Genomic DNA, 18,637 nt, shown 5'->3' on the forward strand with positions numbered 1-18,637 from the left:
TCCCACTTGTTGTTGATTCTTCACAAAAAAATACAGTTTTATATCTTTATGTTTGAAGCCTGAAATGTGGCAAAAGGTCGCAAAGTTCAAGGGGGCCGAATACTTTCGCAAGGCACTGTATTTGTAATAATAATGACAATTACAACAATACTGAATGAACACTTTTATTAACTTAATATAATACATAAATAAAATCTATTTAGTCTCAAGCAATGCTTGAAGCACAGCGAAGAGCTGCTGGCAAACACAGGAAAGTGCTGTTTGATTGAATGCTTATGTGCCTGCTGCTGCCTACCACCGCTCAGTCAGACTGCTCTATCAAATATCAAATCATAAACTTAATTATAATAACATAACACACAGAAATACGAGGTCCTTAATATGGTAAAATCCGGAAACTATTATTTCAAAAACAAATGTTTATTCTTTCAGTGAAATACGGATCCATTGCGTATTTTATCGAATGGGTGGCATCCATAAGTTTAAATATTACTGTTACATTGCACAACCTTCAATGTTATGTCATAATTATGTAAAATTCTGGCAAATTAATTACGGTCTTTGTTAGGAAGAAATGGTCTTCACACAGTTCACAAAGAGCCAGGCGGCCCAAACTGCTGCAAATTCCTGTAACGGGATTCTTCCTGAGAAGGAGAGGCGGACCAAAATGCAGCGTGGTTATAATTCATGGTTCTTTAATAATGAAACTATACATGAATAAAATACAAAACAAGAAACGTGAAAATCCGAAACAGTCCCGTGTGGTACTGACACATGAGACAACCACCCACAAAACCCAACACAAAACAGGCTACCTAAATAGGGCTCCCAATCAGGGACAATGACTAACACCTGCCTCTGATTGAGAGCCATATCAGGCCTAAACACAGAAACAGACAAACAAGACATCCAACATAGAATGCCCACTCAGATCACACCCTGACCAAACAAAATATAGAAACATACAAAGCAAACTATGATCAGGGTGTGACAATACCCTGACTCTGCTTGCACAGAAAGCAAGAAAAGTGACACAATTTCCCTAGTTAATATCGCCGACTAGCATGAATTTATTTTAACTAAATATACAGGTTTAAAAATATATACTTGTGTATTGATTTTAAGAAAGGCATTGATGTTTATGGTTAGGTACATTGGTGCAACGACAGTGCTTTTTTCGCGAATGTGCTTGTTAAATCATCACCTGTTTGGCGAAGTAGGCTGTGATTCGATGATAAATTAACAGGCACCGCATTGATTATTTGCAACGCAGGACAAGCTAGTTAAACTAGTAATATCATCAACCATGTGTAGTTAACTAGTGATTATGTTAAGATTGATTATTTTTTATAAGATAAGTTTAATGCTAGCTAGCAACTCACCTTGACTCCTTGCTGCACTCGCGTAACAGGTGGAGCCATGCAGTCTCCTCGTGGAGTGCAATGTAGTTGGCCGTAATCGGCGTCCAAAAATGCTGATTACCGATTGTTATGAAAACTTGAAATCGGCCCTAATTAATCGGCCATGCCGATTAATCGGTCGACCTCTAGCTGCTAGACTGGCCTTTTTATAGGCTTGTAAGGGAAGTTAATGCCTTTGTTAACTCCTTGTTTGAAGAGTCCATTTAATAGTACAACAACTTAGATCAACAGTGAGGAATGTTACTGTACATATTGAACACTTAACACACAAACAAATGTGCAGACTAAAAACAACATATTTACATAGGTTAAGCCAATTACAGTATGTTTAGCTTTTGTTGACAGTGACATTTCTCTCTCTCTCTCTCTCTTTCCCCCTCCCTATCTCCACCAGGATCCGTCCTCAACTGGCACGGGAGAAGATTGAGGGATGTCACATCTGTACGTTTGTGACCGCTGGGGAGCCCCAGGTGATGCTGGGTAAAGACAAGGCGTTTACATACGACTATGTGTTTGACATGGACTCCTGTCAGGACAGCATCTATGCTGACTGCACTGAGAAACTGATCGAGGGCTGCTTCGAAGGATACAACGCCACCATCTTTGCCTATGGCCAGGTAAGTCTACACGATGGCCCTCAAAGATGTCTCAACTGATCTTGGTTGATTGTTCTGACTGCATGGCCGTTTGGTCCTTTGGGGGATATTTTCGTGTAACCTGTTGATATTTCCATAGGCCAGGTCATGTGGCCAGGAACAACTCTGGGCTATAGCAGTAGGCTATAGCAGTTGTCCCATATTCCCCTAGTTTGCAGTTATTGGGGTTATAGTTATTAGTTATTGGGGTTATTTGTGTAATGCAAAAGCTTATGTTGGATCACTAGTCAAAGACTGAACTGAACTGAACTGATATCATAATCCTGCCTTACACTCACGGACCCCCTCCAATACTTATTAGCTCTTGGAATGCTTGTATAGTTTTTACAAAAGGTTTCTGAGAGTACTGGCGGTGCTTCTGTCATTGCAAACCATCATAAAGCACGAATCTATGTATAGTAACACCACCAAAGCAACCCCTCCATCCCTCTCCCTCTTGTTTCCTACCAATTAACCAATTCATACTCTTCTCAAGCTGCCTCTTTCCTTTTCCTGGCAGTCTGACTCTGTAGCAATGGAAATTGCATTGACATTTGGGCTTCTCTCCCCTTCACCCCGGTTGCCTTGGCAACTGAGCCTTTTTCTCCAATAGTAGGGGCTGTCTAGAACTAAGTCTGTTTGATGGGAGGGGGATTTAAATGGTGTGGGGTCTTAAGTGATGCGGTTAAGTAGCCACACACACATCTAAGATATCCATACATTTTTTGTTTATATAAGCTCATCTTCCCCCTTCCATTCCTGCATTGATGGTAACCTATTTGTATGTCATCCATACTGTATGTACAGTAGCTACAGTAGTTGACCCAGGCTCTAGGTAGCCCGGTTTGACCAAGCCCAGCTCTGTTCAGTTTGTCCCTGTGTATTTACTCAGACTGTAGAGGACATTTGGTAGAGTATGTGTCTGTCTAGTCTGTACTGGGATGGACTAATCCAGCTTCAACACTTTCCCCACAGTCTGACCCAGTAATCAGAGGGTTCTTTTCACTTGAATACAAACACAACAGATGTAAATGAAACTTCAATAAATTCACTATGTGAAATAAATTCAACTTGTTTTCTCTCTCTCTCCATACTCATCCCCACCCCATCCTTTCCCAATCCTTATCTTTTTCCCCCTCTTCATCCTCCCCGCTTTATCCTATCTCCCTCTCACCTGTCTCTTCATCTTTCCTCGCCACCGCTGTCTTATCATCTTCCTCCTCCTATAGACGGGGTCAGGTAAGACGTACACCATGGGTACAGGGTTTGATGTGAACATCGGGGAGGAGGAGCTGGGCATTATTCCCCGGGCAGTCACCCACCTCTTCAGGGGCATCGAGCAGCGCCAGCAGGCTGCTAAAGAGCAGGGACGTCCCATGCCTGAGTTCAAGATCAACGCACAGTTCCTGGAGGTAAGGAATCAAAAAGGAGACAGAGACGTGGGCAGGGAATATACAGTTGAAGTCGGAAGTTTACATACACCTTAGCCAAATGCATTTAAACTCAGTTTTTCACAATTCCTGATATTTAATCCTAGTAAGAATTCCCTGTCTTAGGTCAGTTTGGACCAGCACTTTATTTTAAGAATGTGGAATGTCAGCATAATAATAGAGAGAATTATTTATTTCAACTTTTATTTCTTTCATCACATTCCCAGTGGGTTAAAGTTTACATACACTCAATTAGTATTTGGTAGCATTGCCTTTAAATTGTTTAACTTGGGTCAAATGTTTCGGGTAGCCTTCCACAAGCTTCCCACAATAAGTTGGGTGAATTTTGGCCTATTCCTCCTGACAGAGCTGGTGTAATTGAGTCAGGTTTGTAGGCCTCCTTGCTCGCACACGCTTTTTCAGTTCTTCCCAGAAATGTTCTATAGGATTGAGGTCAGAGCTTTGTGATGGCCACTCCAATACCTTGACTTTGGAAGTATGCTTTGGGTCATTGTCCATTTGGAAGACCCATTTGCGACCAAGCTTTAACTTCCTGACTGATATCTTGAGCTGTTGCTTCAATATATCCACATAATTTTCCTCCTCATGATGCCATCTATTTGCAATTGTTGGAAAAATGTCTTGTGTCATGCACAAAGTAGATGTCCTAACCGACTTGCCAAAACTATAGTTTGTTAACAAGAGATTTGTGGAGTTGTTGAAAAATGTGTTTTAATGACTCCAACCTAAGTGTATATAAACTTCCGACTTCAACTGTATGTGGAAATATACACATGGAAATATGTTATAGGGTGACATTTAAGGCCAGGCACCACAGGCTAATAGTTTTTTTTCTTTACTCTCATCAGACTGAAACTTTACCAGTTGAAAGTATACATAAATACAATATATTATTGTATTACAGGTTTGAGTTTTTTTTAAATGTAAATGTGCAAATGATGCAAACCCTCCTTAAATATGCGCTCATTTGCATATTACGAGAATAGGCAGAATGTTTTTGTTTTATTATTATTAGACACTCAATGGTCACACCTTTACTGATCAGTTTATCAAAATATTGTCATTTCATGGAATTATTTAAGAAACACTTCACATGTATGGCTGATGCATATTTTGCATATATTTACACAATAAAATGCCATTTAAAATCAAAACGACACAAGATATATAAAAAAGCCTCTGTAAAAATCTGACGATAAGACCTAAGAACCTGTGTGTAAAATAATGTGAATATACATCCTTTGAAAACTGAGAAAAATGAATGGCTGCTAAATCTCCGATAAAGATAGGCTAATATTATTAAAATGTCCTTTCCATAAATATGACCATTTGTCACATGAATTAAACTCTTATTCATATATCAGAATATGAATCAGCTATGCCTGCCCTATATGTAAGGCCCTCTGAGTTGTTGCTGGTACTGCTTGACTTTGTTGACTGTGTCATAGCACCTGCGCCTACGCTTGGCACACTCCATTGAAGCAGCATCAGCTCTCACATCCTCCTCTCTGATTGCTTCCAGTGTCACTAGAGTGCTGTCAAGCCACAATGTGATCATCACATTTGATATAGCAGTTGCTCCCTCATTGAACGTGGCTACTGCCATACTGGCTGCTCCGTTAATGCGGCTTTTGCCCACAAAGACAGGTTTGGGGCATTGAGTTCAGACATTCATTTGCATTCTGGGTTCCTCCGTGCTACATTCTTTTGAGGAGGTTATCATTTGACATCCTATGATATACAAGTACCATTTTCTGTGCAACCTCTATTAAAAATTGTATGGCCTTTGTGCTGGGGTGGATTTTCATCATTTTCTAGGGCTCGCACACACCTATCCCGTAGTTTACAAATCAAATGCAGTGTTTCAATTTGCCCCATTATGAGCATTTGGTTTTATTGAAGTTGGGAATGTAGTGCTTTTTAACATTGTTTTTAGTTGTTCACTAAAATCAATCAACAATACCCAAAAGCAAAGGCTTGTTTAAAAAAAAAAGTATTACTGCAATGGGTTTGGCCAGATGTCATCCTTAACGACCTCTCCTAGTTCGTCTGCCCCAGCGTCAGAGTGATCTGTGAACCAGTTGTTGTTTTTGTTGTAGTTGTTTGTAGTTGTAGTTGTTTTATTCACTTTGAATACATTTGCTGGAGCAAGGAAATAAGTCTAATTTATACAGAGCAAGTCACCTGACAATAATGGGCAACTCTCCCTTTTTATTTACATGTCACTCTCCTGTCATGTCTCTGATATGAGTTGAGACGCAAGGAAGGAATCCCTAGGACTCTTTAAGAGCTGCATAACCAAGTCCAAATTTGTTGGCTAGAAGAGCCATCCTCACATTTATATCAAATGCCACATCTCCCCTGGAGCACTCCTGCAGCCGGGAGGAAGTGTAAACACTCCTAAATTCATCACGATCACCTTCACAGTTTGCACATTCTATCATGACAGAATTACAGCATCCCTGGTTGGTGGGATCTATGGTGATTTCAGTCCAGCGTTTAGACACTTAGGGCAAATCAAATCATGTACAAATTGGTTTATTTATGACATGTGGAGTAAAAGCCACTGTTGGCTGACTGCTGTCTGGTTGATCGCTGCAAGTTGTCATCTTCATCTCAATTAATTTGGGTCTCAATGCGCTGCTGCGCTACCTCCTTTTCCTCCTCTACCTGTACTGCCTCGATCGGACGGTAAGGCTAATCTGACAGGCTGACCACACCGCGAGCAGAGAAATCAGTTCTACCCACGTGCCATCTCCTCATTGGTTATACCTACGTGGGTGACTGAAAGACGAATGAGGTCAGTGGCGGTAATGCACCTAATTTATGGAAGTTGCCAATTGCAATATAAAGTCAAGAGAAGAAAAAGCCTGGAAGGAAGAGAAATGACTAGAAACGATTTGGTTGACCGTTTTATGTGTGGATTAATTGGCAGAGTAGAGGACCTTGTGCATTTCCGGTAAAATAACAACTCAATGTTTATATCCCAGGACAAATTAGCTAGCAACAGCAAGCTAGCTAAATAGGACAAATGATCTAGCAAGTGCAAGCTAACTAGCTAAATTGCCATCAATGTTTAATGCTTTTCGACCTGTCCCCAAATTAATATAATTGGTTCAGAGTTTGTTTTGATATTTTAACCTGCGTGTCGTGATTGCGTTTGGTGTGGGCGGACAAAATAAATGTATGCATGATGGCACATGCTCGCAGCCGGTTTGGGTTCCGTGTAAGGCTAATTTTATCTTTCATTCACTGCATTTTTCACTTTGGCTAACTGAGATCACCTATTTTTACTCACATACTGTAGGTATATTCTTCGAGATTTTCTCATTTTGTCTCTCTACATGGATTCTTCGTGGGAGATGAGGCATTTTCACCAATCAGGTTGGTGGAAAGGGCCTTTAAATGCCAATAACCAATTGGATTTCAGGAAATTACAAATTAACACAAAGCACTATGTTTACAAAGGATATAGCCATCTATGGACTAGCTAATGATATGCTCCAGAAAACAAGCTTTTGAATGATAATTCAGCATGGAGAGTTTTAAAAATAGCAGTTGAAATTCTACATGAAACATGCTAACAAGAACGACATTTATGGTCGGTGTGGTTGATGGAGTTGGGCTAAAAATGATACAAATAAAGTATTTATATACATTATTGCCGATTTATTTATACATTTTTTGAAAGTATGGAAGTTATAGTTGCAAAATCAAAATTTTTGCCTGTGGTGCCTGGCCTTAAGAGATTGGGAAAGAGACAGGGACATACCCCCCACTCTCCAACACAGGATTATGTGGAATAATACATGACTAGCCATTATACTGTAGGCCCATGCCAAGCTTATGTAGCCTATGTGTTGACACTTGACAATTTAACTAGCTCCGATCTCTGGTCTCTTGACGTTACATAAAAATGACTTGGACTGTTGACTGTGGACAGCTGTCAGAGGGCGGGAGCAGGGCTGTTAGGGTCACGGTTCGGGTGGCAAGGGTTAATACTAAATGACTGAAAGGTTGTGTTTGCTTGTTATACTGACAGACAGAGGCCATGTGGACAGAATGAGTCTACTCATTTATGACAGAGTAATATACTGTATCTGTCATAGAAAAAGAGTTAGTAGAAAGGACATGGCTACCCAATAATGGAAGCAATGAAAAAAACACATCCAATATGGTTGCTAGTCCAGCCGCCTCAGAACAGTGAATAGGAATGTCCATTCTACTAAAACATACTAAAACAGGTGTAATTTCAGCACAAACAAATCTCAATTTTTTATGTAAATGGCATGTTATAGAAGGCTACAGACCTTTTTTTTTTTTTTTTACTTACCCCAGCCCGCGATTCACTTCCTTATCCTCGTTGTGCAGTACGGGGGCACCCAAATACGTTCTTTTAGAAATGGAAAAGCTCTCAGTATAGTGATGCAGGTGATTTAGAAATTGTGACATTCTGAAATGTATACACATTATATTCCATTTTGTGCGACTCAAGCTGTTTCCCCTATCCAGCTATTCCATTGTCCATGTAGTCTGCTGTCATACGTAGAGGTAAATCGCTTGAGTCGCAACCAAATGGAATATAACGTGGATAAAGTTTGGATTGACACAATTTTGTTTACAACATCTAAAGACCTGCATCACTATACTGATGCAGGTCACATTTCTAAAAATATGTATTTGGGTGTTTTTGGAACATTTGTTCATGTTTTTGCAAAACCAAGTGAAATCACAAAAAAGTGTCTGGACCCTTCTATAACAAAAATAGAGATTTGGTTGTAAACAAAAGCAAAATTGTCCTTTAAGACTTTGATTCTTTAAGACTTTAATCTTGCCAGCGATTTAAAATGTCTACATATTTTGACATTACAGTATTAGGAATTAGCGTCTTTAAAACGTATACTCTACATTAATCCAAGGGAAAACAGATGGGAGAGGTTTTGTTTGCGTCTTAGATTTACCCCCAGCCAGAGCCCGGATTTGGCCTCTTCTTAAGAACCAGAGATGTGAATGATTAAATACATGGGTAACACTTCATTTGAGTAGTCTACCAATAACATGTAAACAGCATGTAACTCAACATGCAACAGGACTTCCAACAAAACAACCATAATAAATAGAGTGCATTTCGAAAGTATTCAGACCCCTTGACTTTTTCCAGATTTTATTACGTTACAGCCTTCTCCTGAAATCGATTAACTTGTTTTTTCCCTCTCATCAATCTACACACAATACCCAATAATGACAAAGCTAAAAAAAAATGTTTTTGACATTTTTGCACATATTTCCGTTTTTAATTTTTAATATATCACATTTACAAACGTATACAGACCCTTTACTTAGTACTTTGTTGACACACCTTTGGCACCGATTACAGCCTCGAGTTCTCCCATTCTTCTCTGCAGATCTTCTCAAGCTCTGTCAGGTTGGATTGGGAGCGTCGCTGCACAGCTATTTTCAGGTCTCTCCAGAGATGTTAGATCAGGTTCAAATCCAGGCTCTCGCTGGACCACTCATGGACATTCAGAGACTTGTCCCGAAGCCACTCCTGCATTGTCTTGGCTGTGTGCTTAGGGTCATTGTCCTGTTGGAAGGTGAATCTTCTCCCCAGTCTGAGGTCCTGAGTGCTCTGGAGCAGGTTTTCATCAAGGATCTGTCTGTACTTTGCTCCGTTCATCTTTCCCTTGATCCTGACTAGTATCCCAGACCCTGCCGCTGAAAAACATACCCACAGCATGATGCTGCCACCATCATGCTTCACAGTAGGGATGGTGCCAGGTTTCCTCCAGACATAACGCTTGGCATTCAGGCCACAGAGTTCAATCTTGGTTTCATCAGACCAGAGAATCTTGTTTCTCGTGGTCTGAGAGTCCTTCGGGTTCTTCGTCACCTCACTGACCAAAGCCCTTCGTCACCTCACAGACCAATGCCCTTCTCCCCTGATTGCTCAGTTTGGCTGTGCGGCCAGCTCTAGAAATAGTCTTGGTGGTTCCTAACCTCTTCCATTTAAGAATGATGGAGGCCACCGTGTTCTTGAGGACCTTCAATGCTGCAGTTTTGGTGCTCTTCCCCAGATCTGTGCCTCAACACAATTCTGTCTCTGAGTTCTACGGACAATTGCTTCGACCTCATGGCTTGGTTTTTGCTCTGACGTGCACTGTCAACTGTGGGAACTTATATATATGTGCCTTTCCAAATCGTGTCCAATCATTTTCTGTAGATTGATGAGGAAAATGTTGATTTAATCCATTTTAGAATAGGGCTGAAACGTAACAATATGTGGAGAAAAGTGAAGGAGTCTGAATACTTTCTGAATGCACTGTAAGTTATTTACCTGTTATTCACCCCCGTTCATCAAACTAGGACCTTGGCAGAGCCTTGCATTTAGATATACTGCTCTGGACCTTGGGCACCAGCACACTTTGGTAGAAAAGCCTTTCGTAGAGGTCACACCATAGAGAATGGGAGTGTAACGGGTTTTGCCACCATTCTATAGAAACATCTCTGTTGTAGGTGTGTGTGTTAGACTCCATATCAAAATACCTTATCTGTCTCACAGTTTAGACTCTTGAGAGTCCTCTGCTGTTTAACATTGTTCAGACTGAGTCAGACAGTCCTACTCTCTCTCTCTTTCAGTCTGACATAATCAGATATGGTCTTGCATCAGTGTGATATCAGAACTGGAATAGGATACAAACTATCAGAACCTTTGATATTTTCATGGAATTTCACAGTGCTCAATTTACCACGGTAACAAATAAGACTTTAATATTTTGTGTTTCTGGGTGTGTCCTTGTTTAGCTTTACAATGAGGAGGTGCTGGATCTGTTTGACTCTACGAGGGACCTGGAGGCTCGGACGCAGAAATCCCACATAAAGATCCACGAGGACGCTAATGGAGGAATCTACACAGTGGGGGTGACCACACGGACTGTAGCCTCTGAGGCAGAGGTATGTACGTTAGAGATGCGCAGGTCAGCTGTTTGTTTACCCACACCCGCATGCAACTGCGAATAACCCCGCCGCAACCGCCTGACTATATGTGATAAGGTGAAAGTCGAAGGCCCTTACCCGCAAATATAGAAAATGTGCTATAGGCTACAGTCAAAGACTCCAGAATGATTTTTTGACACGGTGTTGCTGGATTTTGTTTTGCATGATTTTAGATATGTTTCTGCTTATAATTTCCGACATTTTGGGAGGCTATTTGTTAGTCTACTTGTCTATAATTAAATGCATGTAGCTTCTCATTATATGTTGCCCTAGAAGACTAAATAAACCCTTGCTCAACAGAATAATGTAATAGAGCGATAGAATGACTGCTTCAATCTAGTTGACATCAGGAACATTTTCTCTCTGTCATCTTTCTCGGAACAAAGATGTTTAGCGACTGGAGAGAAAATACAATAAAGCAACAAAACAAAAAAACAGGAAAGATGTTCTCTGCAAAATGTCCAAATGACATCACTTTGACCGGTTGTAAGGAAAAAGAAAGCTGTGAAAACGACCCAACGTGCGTTTCTGATAAGATTTCAGTTCGGCATCGATGCATATTTTATCTGGTTGAAATACTACCAGCTTTTATGATGCTTTTATGATGAAGACAGGACCTCTATCGATCATACTAACTGAGCATTGCATTCTCTCAAGATGCAGAAAGAAATCAGATTTCTCCACTCCTGTTCCCGAGTCCAAATATTGCCTACACTTAGTGTATTATTGTACTGCAAGAAATGCTTAAATCGGCAGGAGTTATTATTAAGTCATAGCCCTATTCGCTCAGGACTAGTTGGTTGTGTATTTATTACCCCAGAATGTCGGTTATTCCAGAGGACAATTCGGACGGGATCCGTTTTTTCCAAACTGCCCCCTGTAATTTATATATATAAATATATAAAACGTTGATTGACAGTTGTGACAGAAACCTGGAGTTTTTTTTCTAGGTATGAAGATATGTAAGTCCAGGCAATAACATGTTCCAATGATAACTCTAGCTTGGCTCACAGGTTTCTAAACCGTACCAAGCCATCTTTGGTATAGTGTCGCCATAATATTTGAATTGAGACAGTGTCATAATCATTAGGATATTTTAGCGATCCACAGTGGAATATGTCCTAAATTCCCCCCCAGCCTTCAGATGTGAGCTAAACAGCGAACTTGCACTTGATATGTGTTTTAAGGCTGTGAATGAGAAAGTTAAATAGCTCAGTTGTACTGTGTGCTACGTTAAATAGGCACAATATTTCTTAATGATGATTTGGCAATGTTCAATTAATTTGTGCAAAACGTATTAACAAAAGCATTTACTGTGAAAGTTGATATATACAATATAGGCCCTTCATACAGTGCATTGGGAAACTATTCAGACCCCTTCCATTTTTCCACATTGTGTTACGTTACAGCCTTAATATAACAGCCTTAATATAAAATAGATTTCAAAATAAATATAGATTTTAAAATATAAAATAGATTTGAAAATAAATATAGATTTTAAAATATAAAATAGATTTTTTTCCTCATCAATCTACACACATTACCCCATAATGACAAAACAAAAACAGGTTTTTAGAAATGTTAGCAAATTTCGAAACATAAAAAAATATATACCTTATTTCCATAAGTATTCAGACCCTTTGCTATGAGACTCGAATTGAACTCAGGTGCATCCTGTTTCCATTGATCATCCTTGAGATGTTTCTACAACTTGATTGGAGTCCACCTGTGGTAAATTGATTGGACATGATTTGGAAAGGCATACACCTGTCTATACAAGGTCCCACAGTACACGTTAGAGCAAAAACCAAGCCGTGAGGTTGAAGGAATTGTCCGTAGAGCTCTGAGACAGGATTTTGTCGAGGCACAGATCTGGGGAAGTGTACCATAACTTTCTGCAGCATTGAAGGTCCCGAAGAACACAGTGGACTCCATCGTTCTTGAATGGAGGAAGGTTGGGACATCAAAGATTCTTCCTAGAGCTGGCCGCCCGGCCAAACTGAGCAATCGGGGGAGAAGGGCCTTGGTCAGGGAGGTGACCAAGAACACGATGGTCACTCTGACAGAGCTCCAGAGTTCCTCTGTGGAGATGGGAGAACCTTCCAGAAGGACAACCATCTCTGCAGCACTCTACCAATCAGGCCTTTATGGTAGAGTGGCCAGACGGAAGCCTCTCCTCAGTCAAAGGCACATGACGGCCCGCTTGGAGTTTGACAAAAGGCACCTAAAGGACTCTCAGACCATGAGAAACAAGATTCTCTGGTCTGATGAAATCAAGATCGATCTCTTTGGCCTGAATGCCAAGCATCATGTCTGGAGGAAACCTAACACCATCCCTAGGGTGAAGCATGTTGGTGGCATCATCATGGTGTGGGTATGTTTTTCAGCGGCAGGGATTTGGAGACTAGTCATGATCAAGGAGAAAGATGAACGGAGCAAAGTACAGAGAGATCCTTGATGAAAAGCTTAGAGCACTCAGGACCTTAGACTGGGGGCAAAGGTTCCCCTTCCAACAGGACACCGACCCTAAGCACACAGCCAAGACAATGCAGGAGTGGCTTCACGACAAGTCTCCATGAGTGGCCCAGCGAGAGCCTGGACTTGAACCCAATGTAACATCTGTGGAGAGACCTGACAATAGCTGTGCAGCGACACTCCCCATCCAACCTGACAGAGCTTGAGAAGATCTGCAGAGAAGAATGGGAGAACCTCCCCAAATACCGGTGTGCCAAGCTTGTAGCGTCATACCCAAGAAGACTCGAGGCTGTAATCAGTGCCAAAGGTGCGTCAACTAAGTACTAAGTAAAGGGTCTGAATACTTATGTAAATGTGATATTTCCATTTTTATTTTTAATATATGTACAAAAATGTAAAAAAAAAAAGGTTTTTGCTTTGTCATTATGGGGTATTGTGTGTAGATTGACGAGGGGGGAAAAAAAGCAATTTAAACAATTTTAGAATAATGGTGTAACGTAACAAAATGTAGCAAAGGTCAAGGGGTCTGAGTACTTTCCGAATGCACTCTATATAGCCTATGCTCAGCACTTTGTTTAATTTATCTAATCAAACTTCGAGCAACACCTGTCACGCTTCTCTCAAAACACAGGGATGTCAATATGCGTGGGACTAATATTATCAGAGGACTTTTTTAGTTAGCCAAAAAAACTGTAGGTTATTCTGGTTAGTCATACAGATTTCAGTTTCCATTTAACACATCTAAACAGTAGGCTACAGTTCCCTTGACATGCCATAGGCATATTTGAAGTCCCGTCTTGTGACTGTCGAATTTGTATAGCACCTTGTATAGCACCTTTGTCGTCACACATAACATAGCCGGCACTGCTATTGTCCGCTTTTACCACAAATCTTTTCCAAACATTACTTTTCTGGCCATCCCTTCTCTTTATTTTCAACCTTTCATTTATAGCTTTTGTCTTATTGAATTAAACTTCGACAATGTCCTTTTTGCCTCCGGAGAATGTTGTTAACTCATTCTTCCCGTTACCAAAAGCATTCTTTGGCGATTGGCTGTGTAGGCAATTTGGCGTGTGAACACTTAAGCCCTAAAGCTTAGGTTTATACACTAATATGGTGCCAGATAGCAGAAAATAGTGAAATAAAACCCCAAATGTAGACTCTATAAATTGCACAATAATAATACATTTATGGATTTTTTAAGGTACGTTTTTTCTTTATTCAACCCGCCCGCCACCCACCCTCCCTCCCTTCAGCCACACAATGTTTAATGACCCTAAACCCGTCCGCAGGGCCTGCGGGTTATGAGTCAACCCTTGCATCAATAATGTACGTACATGCGTGTGTGCTTGAGCGCGTATGCTATACACTATGTTGTATGTGTTGGGATATGTGGTCCATGGGTCCAGGAGAAATGTGTATGTCTGTATGTATATGTAATATAGGAAAGTAAAAACATGAAATAAACTGTAAAATGATCATTTGCACAGTGATAACACAGTGATGTCCAATTTCTTTCTCCTCTCTCAGATGATGCAGTGTCTGAAGCTGGGTGCTCTATGTCGTACCACGGCCAGCACCCAGATGAATGTCCAGAGCTCCCGTTCTCATGCCATCTTCACCATTCACCTGTGCCAAGTCAGAGTCTGTGCATCCGACAATGTACGTACAAGAGCAGCTTATTCCTAGCCTAAGTGCCAGTCCTTTTGTGCTCTCTTGCCAACTCCTATCTAATTCCGTATCTACCCTTTTTGTTACTGTGATGTGACTCCTGTCACTTGTTATGAGCATGTTATATGTTATGACAGTGACTGAAATGACTCCTAACCTTGATGTTACAGAAATGATATATAGCCACTCCTATGCTATCATGTTATATTGTGCTAGGTTACGTAAATTACATACTGTATATAGAAATGACTCTTATTACAGTACTGACATTATGGTAGGCTACTGTTTATGGTAGGCTACTGACATTCTATGTTATGCTACATTAATGACAGGGACAGTGCTTTTGAATAACGGTACTGACACAAAGGCATCGATCTGGATTTTTTTCCAACTCACAGCAGGACAACAACGAGACGGACAACAAGGTTGCTAACGGCAACTCAGAGATGGAAGAGTATGAGACACTGACGGCCAAGTTTCACTTTGTGGACCTAGCCGGGTCAGAGAGACTGAAGAGAACAGGGGCGACCGGAGACCGAGCTAAGGAGGGAATCTCCATCAACTGTGGACTGGTGAGACACTGGTTGTGTCCCAAATGAACCGTATTCCCTATAGTAGTATACACATTTTGACCCAGCCTATTCCCTAATACACTAGCAGGTCTATCCAACCCTGTTCCTGGAGAACTACGCTCCTGTAGGTTTTCACTCCAACCCCACTTGTAACTAACCTGATTCAGCTTATCAACCAGCTAATTATTAGAATCGGGTACGCTAGATTAGGGTTTGGCGAAAACCTAGAGGATGGTACCTCTCCAGGAACAAGGTTGGAGAGCCCTCGCAATAAGAATCTTTTCAAAACGGCTCTGGTAAAAATGTGTGCAATATAGGAATATACCATCTTTGTCCTTTAACCCCCTAAAGTTGATGTCTGCCCCCTAATTAGCATAATGTAAAAATCCACATCAAAATCTATCCTTTTAAGCTAGAGATACAGTGCATTCAGAAAGTATTCAGATCCCTTGACTTTTCCCACATTTTGTTTCGTTACAGCTTATTATAAAAAGTTTTTGAAAAAAGAATCAATCTATATATAATACATTTTTGCTAATTTATTAAAAATAAAAACCTGAAATATGACATTTCATAATTATCCAGACCCTTTACTCAGTGCTTTGTTGAAGAACCTTTGGCAGCGATTACAGCCTTGAGTCTTCGAGGGTATGACACTACAAGCTTGGCACAGCTGTATTTGGGGAGGTTCTCCCATTCTTCTCTGCAGATCCTCTCAAGCTCTGTCAGGTTGGATGGGGAGCATTGCTGCACAACTTATTTCAGGTCTCTCCAGAGATGTTAGATCGGGTTCAAGTCCAGGCTCTGGCTGGGCCACTCATGGACATTCAGATACTTGTCCTGAAGCCACTCCTGCGTTGTCTCGGCTGTGTGCTTAGGGTCATTGTCCTGTTGGAAGGTGAACCTTCACCCCAGTCTGAGGTCCTGAGCGCTCTGGAGCAGGTTTTCATCAAGTATCTCTCTATACTTTGCATCGTTCATATTTCCCTCGATCCTGACTAGTCTCCCAGTCCCTGCTGCTGAAAAACATACCCACAGCATGATGCTGCCACCACCATGCTTCACCGTAGGGATGGTGCCAGGTTTCCTCCAGACGTGATGCTTGGCATTCAGGCCAAAGAGTTCAATCTTGGTTTCATCAGACCAGAGGATCTTGTTTCCAATGGGTTTGAGAGTCTTAAGGTGCCGTTTGTCAAACCCCAAGCGTGTCATATACATTTTACTGAGGAATGGCTTCCGTCTGGACACTCTACCATAAAGGCTTGATTGGTGGAGTGCTGCAGAGATGGTTGTCCTTCTGGAAGGTTCTCCCATCTCCACAGAGGAATTCTGGAGCTCTGTCAGAATGACCATCGGGCTCTTGTTCACCTCCCTGACCAAGGCCCTTCTCCCCCGATTGCTCAGTTTGGCCCGGGTGGCCAGCTCTAGGAAGAGTCTTGTTGGTTCAAAACTTCTTCCATTTAAGAATGATGGAGGCCACTGTGCTCTTGGGGACCTTCAATGCTGCAGACATGTTTTGGTACCCTTTCACAGATCTGTGCCTCGACACAATCCTGTCTCTGAGCTCTATGGAAAATGTATTTGTTATCATGGCTTGGTTTTTGCTCTGACGTGCACTGTCAACCTTGAGACCTAATATAGACAGGCGTTTGGAAAGGCAAACATTTCCAAATCATGTCCAATCAAATGAATTTACCACAGGTGGACTGCAATCAAGTTGTAGAAACATTTCAAGGATGATAATTGGAAACAGGATGCAGCTGAGCTCAATTTCAAGTCTCAGCAAAGGGTCTGAATATTTACAGTACCAGTCAAAAGTTTGAACACACCTACTCATTCTATGTAGAAAAACTATTTTCTACATTGTAGAATACTAGTGAAGACATCAAAACTATGAAATAACACATATGGAATCATGTAGTAACCAAAAAAGTCTTAAAAGTAGCCACCCTTTGCCTTTGATGACAGCTTTGCGCACTCTTGGCATTCTCTCAACCAGCTTCATGAGGTAGTCACCTGGAATACATTTAAATTACAGGTGTGCCTTGTTAAAAGTTCATTTGTGGAATTTCTTTCCTTCTTAATGCGTTTGAGCCGATCAGTTGTGTTGTGACAGGGTAGGGGTGGTATACAGAAGATAGCCCTATTTGGTAAAAGACCAAGTCCATATTATGGCAAGAACAGCTCAAATAAGCAAAGAGAAACGACAAAAGCAAAAGACATGAAGGTCAGTCAATGCGTAAAATTACAAGACCTTTAAATGTTTCTTCAAGTGCAGTTGCAAAAACCATCAAGCGCTGTGATGTAACTGGCTCTCGTGAGGGCCTCTACAGGAAAGGAAGACCAGGAGTTACCTCTGCTGCAAAGGATAAGTTCATTTGAGTTAACTGCACTTCAGATTGAATCCCAAATTATTGCTTCACAAAGATCAAGTAATAGACACATCTCAACATCAGGAGACTGCGTTAATCAGGCCTTCATGGTCAAATTGCAAAGAAACCACTACTAAAGGACACCAATAAGAAGAGGAGACTTGCTTGTTACAAGAAACACGAGCAATTGACATTAGACAGGTGGAAATCTGTCCTTTGGTCTGATGAGTCCAAATTTTGAGATTTTTGGTTCCAACCGCTTTGTCTTTGTGAGACACAGAGTAGGTGAACAGATGATCTCTGCATGTGTGTTTCGCACCGTGAAGCATGGAGGAGGAGGTGTGATGTTGTGGGGGTGTTTTGCTGGTGACACTCTCTGTGATTTATTTAGAATTCAAGGCATACTTAACCAGCATGTTTACCACAGCATTCTGCAGCGATACGCCATCCCTTCTGGTTTGGGCTTTGTGGGACTATCATTTGTTTTTCAATAGTACAATGACCCAACACACCTCCAGGCTGTGTAGGGGATATTTGACCAAGAAGGAGAGTGATGGAGTGCTGCATCAGATGACCTAGCCTCCACAATCACCCGACAACAACCCAATTGAGATGGTTTGGGATAAGTTGGACCGCAGAGTGAAGGAAAAGCAGCCAAGAAGTACTCGGCATATGTGGGAACTCCTTCAAGACGGTTGGAAAAGCATTCCAGGTGAAGCTGGTTGAGAGAATGCCAAGAGTGTGCAAAGGGTGGCTACTTCTAACTCATATCAGCCCAGTATGGACATAAATTGAGTCCTTGAACCAGAATGTTTCTGGAAATAACCTTCAATATCTGTTTTGTTGTGTGGTATTTCTTGGTCATCTCTTCCAAACTACAGCTTGCTCTTGGAAATGTAATCAGTGCTTTGGGAGACCGAAGCAAGCGATCCACACATGTGCCTTACAGAGACTCCAAACTCACCCGGCTTCTACAGGACTCCTTGGGTGGAAATAGGTCTGTGTGCAATTGGTCAAGCCTTTCTCCCTCTCTTTGTGTCAGGGTTG

General features: G+C 41.3%; 1 protein-coding gene across 7 annotated transcripts in view; it reads left to right on the forward strand.

Annotated features, from left to right (window-relative positions):
- The window catches only part of LOC109889634 (kinesin-like protein KIF21A), a 57,173-nt gene that overhangs the window by 10,238 nt on the left and 28,298 nt on the right, over positions 1-18,637 (forward strand). For 4 of the 7 annotated variants that reach the window (XM_020481205.2, XM_031823140.1, XM_031823139.1 and 1 more), the window contains exons 2-7: positions 1,816-2,038; positions 3,286-3,468; positions 10,309-10,458; positions 14,506-14,637; positions 15,045-15,218; positions 18,472-18,587. In XM_020481205.2, the coding sequence (XP_020336794.1) occupies positions 1,816-2,038; positions 3,286-3,468; positions 10,309-10,458; positions 14,506-14,637; positions 15,045-15,218; positions 18,472-18,587 (978 nt within the window). The remainder of the gene's footprint in view (positions 1-1,815; positions 2,039-3,285; positions 3,469-10,308; positions 10,459-14,505; positions 14,638-15,044; positions 15,219-18,471; positions 18,588-18,637) is intronic. The other 3 variants (XM_031823138.1, XM_031823142.1, XM_031823143.1) reach the window with 1 other exon arrangement.

This window comes from Oncorhynchus kisutch, linkage group LG4 (assembly GCF_002021735.2).
Source record: "Oncorhynchus kisutch isolate 150728-3 linkage group LG4, Okis_V2, whole genome shotgun sequence".
Taxonomy (NCBI): domain Eukaryota; kingdom Metazoa; phylum Chordata; class Actinopteri; order Salmoniformes; family Salmonidae; genus Oncorhynchus; species Oncorhynchus kisutch.